The sequence below is a fragment of the Notamacropus eugenii genome, chromosome 4 (assembly GCF_028372415.1).
Source record: "Notamacropus eugenii isolate mMacEug1 chromosome 4, mMacEug1.pri_v2, whole genome shotgun sequence".
NCBI lineage: Eukaryota > Metazoa > Chordata > Mammalia > Diprotodontia > Macropodidae > Notamacropus > Notamacropus eugenii.
This window is the reverse complement of record NC_092875.1, coordinates 340475772-340486054: the sequence shown is the minus strand read 5'-3', so window position 1 is coordinate 340486054 and position 10283 is coordinate 340475772. Positions and strand designations below refer to the sequence as shown.

Below are 10283 nucleotides of genomic sequence, written 5' to 3'. Positions count from 1 at the left end.
GATGTGATGTAATGGATAGATTGCTAGACTTGGTGTTAGGAAATCATGTGTTCAAGTCCCAGGTCAAATATCTAATTGGAACTTAACTACAAGATTGTAATGAGCACCAGGGAGGGTCCCCCTCCCCACTAATAAGTAAGCATTTTATAGAGTCGGCTGTAAATGACAGAGTTTATGGTTTTACTCACGCTTTTTTTTATTCTTGTTTGTTCATTTGAATGGTTTTGTTGACTTAATAAACTTAGGGGAAAGGATACACAATACTAAAGATGTTATGGTACTGGTTCATAGTTTTGGCAACTCAGCATTCTTATATGGTATGTCATCAGTGACATATCAATCAATAATTAGTGTTTTCATCATCATTTCTCATGTGGAGTCATACAAAATATAGTCTGAGGTGGATTTAAGGTGACCACTAAAAGAAAGTACAGTGGTGCTGCCTCCTCTTTAAAAAGCTCGGAAGAAAATGTAATGTCGGCAACTGGAGAGAAATTTGATGAAACAATAGGAAGGCAAATAACTAAGGCAGCAAAGAGTAAAGTGAGATGTTTTAGAGGTAATTGCTCCAAGGAAAGAACAAATGTACTCCCAGTGGGTTTTTCATGGAAGGAGGGATGTTAAAACGCTCAAGGCATTATCAGTACCTGACAACAAGATCTTCACCATCTAACTTGGGATGTACTTTATTGCTTGCTGGTTTAAGTGTGTGTGTGTGTGTGTGTGTGTGTGTGTGTGTGTGTGTGTGTGTGTGTGTGTGTGTGTGTGTGAAATAGGGCATGGAGGGTGAAGGGACAATGCTGGGTTTCAAAAGATGTTTCCTCCTCCCCAGGAGGAACCAAAATTGAGTTTAGGTGGCAGGAACGATGTCACGATTTCACTTGCTGTATTATAAACTCAGAGGCCTAGGGATGGAACCCGGTCTCTGATTCTTGGCATGAACTCCAATTCCGATGAAAAAAATATCCCTTCAATTACCTATACACGGCCAATGAGAGTCACACCACCACCATCTTGGTCCTGGGGCTGTTCATTCATTCTTGAAAAGTCAAAAGTCTGGAGGGGTTGGGGGAGGAAGTAGGGGAGGGGGCAGGGGAGGGGGAATACTCATTTCCGGGCAGGGTTCCCAGGGAGAGGAGACGGCTTGATGCTTGGAGAGGCCGAGGAACCTCTCTGGGAGCTTGGGTTCTGTAGAGATGACCGTTTTTTAGAGACTAAAGTTTTGCTCTTGCTCTTGAACACCTTGCTCGGGTCCAGCTTATTCAGGAAGATGCAGTCGTCTTCAGCAAGGACAGCTGTGTTGTAAGTGATGGGTTTGTACATGTTGAACCATTGCTGTGGAAGAGAGAGAGAGGCACAGTCATCAAATGAGAGAGGATGCCTAGACTCTGGTCTGACTTGGCGGTGCCAGAAGGAAGGAGGCTCAGCAGGAAAACGGGGAGGGAAAGAAAAATGAGAAGCTTCCACAAACTACCTGGAAAATATCATTTCTCCAGGGCAAAGTGAGATCTGTTCTTTAATGCTCCAGAGACCATACTTTTCTGTCATGTCTCACATCTCTTAAAATGAAAGCAGCTGATAACAGATGATCTCAAAGTCAAGAGAGGCCCTTTTTTTGACTGACAAGTCATCTGAGAGAATAGCTGTAAGCTGAACATTGTGGCTTTTACTCCACCCCTGAGGATCTCTAAGAAGTTGTAAGGATAACAACAATGTTATATGTCTCTAGAGTTCTCATATCTGTTATTTTCTTATTTTTTCACAGAATCACAGAGAATCAGTAGAGCAGGTATTGTGGTTATAAGGAAACTGAGCCTAGCAGAAATGGAAGGACTAAGGTCGCCCTGCAAGTTAGCAAATCCATGATTAGAGCTCAAATCTTCTGGCTCCCCCATCTAGTACTCTTTCCACTGGATCACTAATGAAAGCTACTGAAAACAAAGGAGCCTATCAAGGGTAGTAAAGTCTTGGGAGAAATGATTTAGGGACAAGAAGGCACTAAGGTGGCTGAATCCACTTCTTCTTACCCTTGCCTGTGGGCTAATGCCATAGCTGGTGAAGGCATATTGCCACTGGGGGAGGCCCAGATGAGTGATAAGTAGTCGATAGTAGGTAGTAAAAGAGTCACTGAGAAAATGCCAGTATAAAGCTCTGTCCAGAAACCAGATCTCAGCATCTTGGGGTGCTATTAAAATAAAAGAAAAGGAAAATAAGCTAATTAAGAATAGTCATTTTAAGCATAACTGCAACGGTAATTGCTGGGCTTTTGTGAGCCAGAGAAAGGAAACGGTTTAAAGGGGAGTTCTTTGCATAGTCAAACTCTAATCTGAAACACCTGCATGAAGAAATTCTATGGTTGCCTTCTTAGAGGAAACTTGGTATCTAAATGTTTGTAAATCAAGTTTGGACCAAAGATGTCAAAAATCATCACCTGATTTCATTGAGTATTCAGCTCATAGTTGTTTTTATTTGCATTTCTCTAATTTTTAGATGAGAGTCGCTAGGTAGTACAATGGATAGAGTACCAAACATGGAGTCAGGAAGACTCATGTTCCTGAGTTCAGATCTGACCTCAGACACTTACTATGTGACCCTGGGCAAGTCACTTAACCCTGTTTGCCTCAGTTGCTCATCTGTAAAATGAGCTAGAGAAAGAAATAGCAAATTACCCCCGCATCTTTGCCAAGAAATGCAAAGTGAGGTCATGAAGAGTGAGGCATGACTGAACAATGAACAACAATTTTTAGTTACTTGGAGCACATTTTTATGTGTCTGATAATTTGAATTTCTTCTTTTGAAAACTGTTCTGTATCCTTTAACAGTTTATCTATGGAGGACTGGCTCTTGTTTTTATATAGCTGAATCATTCCTTATATGTGTGAGAATGGAGTCAGCATCACTCCATGTTATTTTAGATTTGATACTTTTATCAGAGGAGTTAGGTTTCAATCAGGGATGCAACCCAGAGGCCACATGTGGACTTCTAGGTGCTGCCGTTTGGCTGAGACTAAGGGTTACAGAACAAACACTTTTATTAAGGGAATCTGTTCTGTGAAGTTTGGATTCAAAGGGCTGCACTTGAGCACCTAGAGGGCCACATGTGACCTGGAGACTGCAGGTTCTCCAACCCTCAAATAGTGTTTAATAGCTAGTATTTATATAGCACTTTAAGGTTTATAAATCACTTTACAGAATGTAAAAAGAACTAATAAACAAACCTCACTTGAGCCTCACAACAGTTTTCTGAGGTGGATGCTATGACATTCTCTTTTACAGCTGAGTAAACAGAGTCACACAGGTTAAATGACTTGCCAAGAATCATTCGGCTTCTAACTGTCTGAAGCAGGATATGAATTCAGGTTTTCCTAACTCCAGGTTTTGTTCACTATCCACTCCACCACCTAAATGCCAAAAAATTAAAAGGCTTTACACCAGACACGAATATTTCTTCAAAACTGGAATAATTGCCCAAGAATCATGTTCAGGTAGTGGTCATTCTAGATGTTGGAGTGAATGTAAAACCCCTGAGAATGAATTGCATGGCATGTGTGTGGGGCAGGGGTAAGGGAGGAAAGAGAGGCCTCAGTTTTGGCTGTGCGTTTCCCTTATTCATTTTTGGCTGTAGAGGCCTTGCAAGTTCAAAGGAGGCAGAGGATATTGAACTTCATCCTCCTATCAGTGTCCTAGAAGCATTCCCAGATCAAGTCATGGTTTTGGTAGCCAAGGCCAAACAGAACATAGATTTGTGACTCCATAAAGAACTCAGCAAAGAAACTACTCCATGCCTAAGTGGAAGTTTTGAGGCATCCCATGAACAGGGTAAGAACTTAGCAACTAGGAACTGTGAGTTATCCTTTGCCCCATGTGATCTCAAAACTTGAACCCAAGGATTCTGTATGTACTTGTGGGACAGTATGTCACAATACTTTTTTTTGGAGGAGGGGAAGAGAATGTTTTATACCAACTATTTTACTATAGCACCTTCTTTCTAAAGTCCACTTAAAACTGGTTGAATAAATTTTCAATCAGAAATCTTGAGGGAAAGCATACCAATGGAGGCTATTAAAGAATTACCCCCAATTCCACAGCAGTACCCCAGAGAGGGAGATAAAACCCTGCTCTGGAGCCCACAATTCATCTCTGAGGATGAGTTGGGAAAAAGAATCTCATGGCTTATTTGGGCTATATGGATCTGGGATATGAGACTGTTAGTAGAAAACTTAGAGCAAATTTGCTTTTCTCAGTTTTTCCTTTCAATTCACTGATTGACTGTGTTTGTGCAAAAGCAACTGAATTATAGGTAATCAAAATTGCTCATGTTATCTTCTCAATTTCTTGTTTATGAATGCTTCCCCAAGCCACTTTCCAGCTGTCCCAGAAGTTTACAGTAGCTCTGTAACCCAGGTAAAACAATAAGCTACTATGCTTGCATCTATATGGTGTATAACTTCCATAGACTGCCTCTTTATTTTTTAACTAGTATATAACAGTGTTGTTGATTAAAGCTCTGTAGTATAGTTTGATATCTAATACCGTTTGGTCCCTTTCCACTGTTTTTCATTATTTCCTTTGAAATGCTTGACCTTTTGTCTCTCCATATGAATTTCACTAATATTTTCTTTCTAGATGTATATAAATTCTTTGGTAGCATGATGGGTATGACACTGAATAAGAAAATTCATGTAGGCAATATTGTCATTTTTATTATATTGGCTTAGCCCACCCATGAGCAATGGCTTACTACAACAATTGGGTCTGTCTTTATTTCCACAGAGAATGTTTTATAGATGTATTTATATAGTTCCTGTGTGTGCGTCTTGATGGCCTAACTCTCCCAAATTTTTACCTGTGTAATTATTTTGAATAGAATCTTTTTCTGTTGGGTTTTGCCGGTAATACACAGAATGCTAGTGATTTATGTGAGTGTATTTTATATGCTGCAACTTTGCTGAGGTTATTGTTTCTATATTTCAGGTCACTTTTTAGGGTTCTCTAACTAGATAGTCATATCATCTGTAAAATGTGAGCGTTTTGTTTCTTTTTTGCCTATGGTTATTCCTTCAAGTTCTTTTTACGTTAATCTGTTTTCCTTTTCCCAGTAGTTTCTATTAATAGCAAGTCCTTTCCCAGTAACTGATATCAGTGGATTTATTGAACACGATGCTGCTGTGTTCATTTACTGCTGCATACTTAATCTACCACTGATCAAATCTCGCAATTCTTTAATGAGTGCCAAATCATTTTATTAATGATTATTACTTAGTAGATTGCATAAGTTCTTACTTTTTTTCCTTGTTACTATTTCTTCAACTTCTCTTATTACTGTGACTAGCATTTCTAAGACTATGGTAAGTAGTAGTAATGATAATGAGCATCTTTGCTCTATCCTTGATTTTAATGGAAAGGTACTAAATTTTTGGCAAAAGCCTCTTCAACACTGATATAATTATAAGGATTTTATTATTTTATTAATAAAATTTATTATATTTATAGCCTCTCTTATGTTGAACCAACACTGCACTTCAGGTGCAAACCTAACCTGCTCATAGTGTATAACCCTTCTAACATGTTGTAGCCTACTGGCTAATATTTTGTTTAAAATTTTTGCATTAATATTCACTTAGGCATATAAGTCTAAAATTTTTTTCTGCTTTGTTTTTCCCTGGTTTAGATACCCAGACCATATTCATATCATTGAATGAGATTGGAGGGGTGACTCATTTTTGTTACTGCAAACAGTTTATGTAATATTGAAATTGGTTTTTGAATGTTTGATAGAATTCACCTGCAAATCCATTTGGCCCTGGAGAGTTTTTCTCTTTTTAGTTTGGGAGTTCATTTATAGCTCATTCGATTTTACTTTCTGATATTGCATTACTTGGATTATTTTTTCATTAGTCTCTTTTGTATTTATCCATTTCCTCTAAGTTATCAGTTCTGTTAGCAAGGAATTAGGCAAAATAGTTTGTGACAAGTGCCTTTATAATGTGAATTCATTTTTCTTTTTTGATACAAATAATTTGCTTTCTTTTTTTGAAAAATCAAGTTAACTTATTTTTACCTATTAGTTTTTACAAAAAAAAAATTAGTTTCTAATTTTGTCAATTCAATTTTTTTGCATGCATTTTATTGAACTCTTCTTTAATTTTCAGAATTTCTACATATTGCTTCGCTTGGGGTTTTCTGATTTGTTAAGTATTTTAATTGCATGATTAATTGATTTGCTTTTTCTCTCTTTTTAAAAATGACAGCATACAGAAATACAAATTTTCTCCCAGAAAATTCCTTTAGCTGCATCCCATAGGCTTTGGTATGTTGTCTCATCACTGTAATTTTCTTTAATGAAATTTTCTATTGTTTCTATAATTTCTTTTTGGACCCACGCATTCTTCAGAATTATGTTATTTAGTATCTAATTTTTAAACTCTCTTTTCAAGGGCCCTTTACTAAGTATAATTTTAGTGTATTATGATTAGCAAATTTGGTTAATATTTCTGCTTTTCTATAATGTAAACATTGTATAGCCCTTTCCACATGCTCAAAGATTTTGTACTTTTTTCTTGACCTCTGTGTTTGCATTTTGAACTTTTACTGCTCAGTTTTGATTTTTTTAAAATCCAGGATTCTTGAAATTCATCTGTTCCATTAGAGATCATTTTTCCTCCTTACAGGATTATATTAAATTTTGCAGAGTAAATTATTTTGGGTTGAAAGTCTTTATCCTTTGCCTTTTAGAATACTGAATTATAGGCTCTCCTCTCTTTTTTAATGGCAGCTGCAAAATCTTGGCTTGGATTCTGGCTCCTTGCATTTTCTTCTTTGATCCTGAAGCTCTGGATTCTAGCTGTAACATTTTAAACAGCTTTCATTTTGATATTCCTTTCAGAAGGTAAACAACAAATTCTACTTTTACTTTGCCACCTAATTCCAATAAGTCTGGGCAGTTCTCATTTATGATTTAAAAAAAAATATTGTCTCTATTTTTAAAAATATGCTGGGGTTTTTTGGTCATGGCTTTCAGGTAGTCCAATAATTCTTAAATTATCTTACCTGGATATGTCACTTTGCATCCCCTCCCAATCTTTTGACTTTATTTTAGAATTTCTTAGAGTCAGTGTTTTCTGCTTGGCCCATTCTAATTTTCAGGGAGTTTATTTAGTAATATTTTACTGCCTCCTTTTCTAAGCTATCAATTCTTATTTTCATTCTTTCTTCCATATTTCTCATTTTTAAAATTAAATGAGTATGACTCTTGCTCATTTCATCCAGGTATTTCTATGGTCTTTGTGGCCAAGTTGTTCTTTTCTCAGATTCTTTCTGGCCTTGTGGAGATCCTCTCTTTTTCCTGGTTTACTTATTGGGCTTCGCTCAACCCATAGTATGTCTTCATTTTGTTCAGTCTTTTCTTCTGTTAAATCCTGTTACCTCCAGACTCAGTTTCTAGACTGAGATTCAAACTTGGATCAGACTTCTCCTCTCCTTGTACTTGGGCAAGGTGGGCAGACCTGGCTTACTTCTAGACCAAACAGCTATGACAAAGCCCAACTCTACATAGGAATCCCTAATTTTGGGCTCAGTGTACCTTTGCCACTTTGCCTTTTTTTAGTTCTTTCTCTTTGCCTGGGCCCAAATCCTTGGTTGGCTCCACCTTTGGCTATGACCTTGGCAGGCCTCAACCAGATGACAGCAGTTGTTCGAATAGTAGGCTTTCTGCAAGACCCCATGAGCTTTGTTTCCCAGGCACTACACGTGCCCTTTCTCCTCTTATGATTTGGCTGCGGGCTGCTTGTGTGCTATCACTTCCTGTTGCTGTGTCCTGTTGGGGCTTGGGTGTGAGCAACGCACTTCGTTGCTAGTTTGGCTTGGCCTCCTCCTATAGTTTGGTCATTGGCTCTCTGGGTCCAGTGCAGGGTGCTTCTTAGTCCTATTTCCTGCTATGACATGTGGATAATTAATTGCAGGCTGTAACTTCCACCCACCCTGACTGGTCTTCACTTGGAGCCTCTGAAGGTTCCTAGCATTTTTCTCATGAAGTCCTGGATTGAGTGGAAAAACTTAGATTCATTTCTCTTGATGGTTTTCTTTATCATTAGTGCATTATTAGAGCTTTGACAAAGTGACTGTAGGGGAGTCGGGCCGCTATCAGTATGATCCTGCCACGATCTTGCCACAACTCCAGTCATTCTTTTTCTTTTTTGTTTTATTCCAAACTTAACACATGTCAAGTAAAATGAGAAGTTTAAAATATGTTGTAAAATAGAGGGATCCTGTGATTCTTTTTTCAAACACTAATCAACACTAATACTTTTCCTTTATAACATCTATAACAGAAAATCTAGTTTCATACAAATAAGGTTTTACAAATGGTAGTAAAATTTGCATCACTTTGTTTAATAAACTAAAGATCTCTTTATGCACCTGTAGTCAAAACATTATAAGTTTCATGTTCAAATACCTGTTTCAGTATGCTATTTAATGTTTACTAATACTCTTAGAAGACCAAATGTTTGTCATATTTTTCAATGGCATATGGGCTCCTTATCATTTAGAAATATCTAGAACAAAAAGTGCTTTGTAGATCAGTTCAGTGATTACAAAGCAGATCTCTCCTCTAATTTTCAAGGCAGGTATCTTTCAAATTGGGAAGTTACAAAATATTATTTTATGAATTTATTCCCTATAGTTGTAACTTTAATAGAAGTATATCCAGTTAGTTTTTCTAGATTCAAGCATAAAATTTGAAGAAATTGAATTGATTTAGAGTAGTCAGTTTTCAAAGACTCACCAAATACACATACATTCAGGAAGAAATTGTTGTTATTAAAGACTTTGTTTCACTTTTATTACCACTAATAAATGGAAACTTTTTATCTAAGGTAACTTTTGGAGTCCTTCGGTACAAGAAAACCAACAGACTTTGCGATAATGTAAATAGTTTTATATCATCACACAACTGTATGAAGAACTTTCCTTTTAATGGACTGTATTAAGTTAATTACTCTTAGAACAACTTGAAAAACTGCACATAGTTATTTACGTATATTTATCAATACCATCAGTTGTCCATGAAGCACACAGTCTATTCAAAGTGCATGAGGAACCACATCTTTAACTAGTGTCTAGAGACCTAATACCTAATGAATTCCATCAGTGCAGATTATAACACCCATGTTACATCATTTCCATTTTAAAAATCTGTCAGTTATATAGGAAATTTCACATAATGTGGCATTGCCTTCAATCATTTCACAAAGTAACATCTTCCCTGATGATTTCAACAGCATACAGTATATGTATGTAACAGAATGAGCATCTTTAATTACATCTGTTGATTCATTTACTTAACAGTACAAAATAGGAAGGTTTTATTTTCTCAGTTAATTTATCACTAATGTCTTCACAAATGTGGACAATTACTCCTACAACAGGATATGCAAATCAGGTATTCAAAGCTGTTTTGCATATGATTTTAGTCCTATCAATAGCCATGGGTAATACCAATATTTCTATTAGCCAATTAGGCTTTTTATACTTAGCAATTCTTTAAGCAACCTTGAGAGATGCAAGCAATCCTTCTGATGTAACAACCATGATTTTTGAAAACCTGTGGTTTTTAATTAATTACTCTTAAAAGAATTTAATTTTTCTGGAAAAATGTTCTTGTCTTGCAAAAACATTCCGTTTATATATTTGAAGATATAATCTCAGTTTCTTAGGCTGCATGCTATTTGCAGCTAAAGTATTTGTACAAACACAGCAATCTTTTTTCTTTGGCAATAACAGCGCTTGTGAATTTCAGTGACAAATATAGTTGTGGTAGGAGGAAGATGACACACCTGATAAACTGACTTCTACCCAGAAGAATTGATGAAAAAACAGAAGGTAAGGTGCAGGTAACAGATGCAATGAAGTTTTAAGTTCTTAAAGTGCAAAGAACTGTCTAGATGTTGTTACCACTTTACAGGATGTGAAGAAGTTCTTTAATCAAGTGGAATTAGAGGCATCTAGCCAGTGACTGGCAGGGCATTCATGCATGTCTTCAGTGGCACTTTAAAAGCAAGATAATTTCTGGGGAATTAGTCAAGGATCCAATGAAGAAGATAGCTTTGAGGGGGTGAACTTGGACAATTGAGAAGAGAACCACCCAAAGAAGAATCAATAGGATCTATAAGATTGGCAAACATGACAGAACAGGAAAATGATAAATGTTGGAGAGGATGTGGGAGAGTTGGAACACTAATTCATTGCTGATGGAGCTGTGAGCTGATGCAACCATTCTGGAG

The 10283-nt window shown here is 36.9% G+C and overlaps 1 protein-coding gene across 5 annotated transcripts in view; it reads right to left on the bottom strand.

The window, feature by feature from the left end:
• Window positions 1-705: 705 nt before the first annotated feature.
• Window positions 706-10283, bottom strand: part of TPGS2 (tubulin polyglutamylase complex subunit 2) — a 54926-nt gene continuing 45348 nt past the window's right edge. For 4 of the 5 annotated variants that reach the window (XM_072599352.1, XM_072599348.1, XM_072599349.1 and 1 more), the window contains 2 exons: window positions 2028-2185; window positions 1007-1335 (listed from right to left, as the gene is read on the bottom strand). In XM_072599352.1, coding sequence (XP_072455453.1) covers window positions 1108-1335; window positions 2028-2185 — 386 coding nt within the window. In that variant the 3' untranslated portion in view covers window positions 1007-1107. Of the gene's footprint in view, window positions 1336-2027; window positions 2186-10283 lie in introns of all 5 variants that reach the window. The other variant, XM_072599347.1, reaches the window with a different exon arrangement.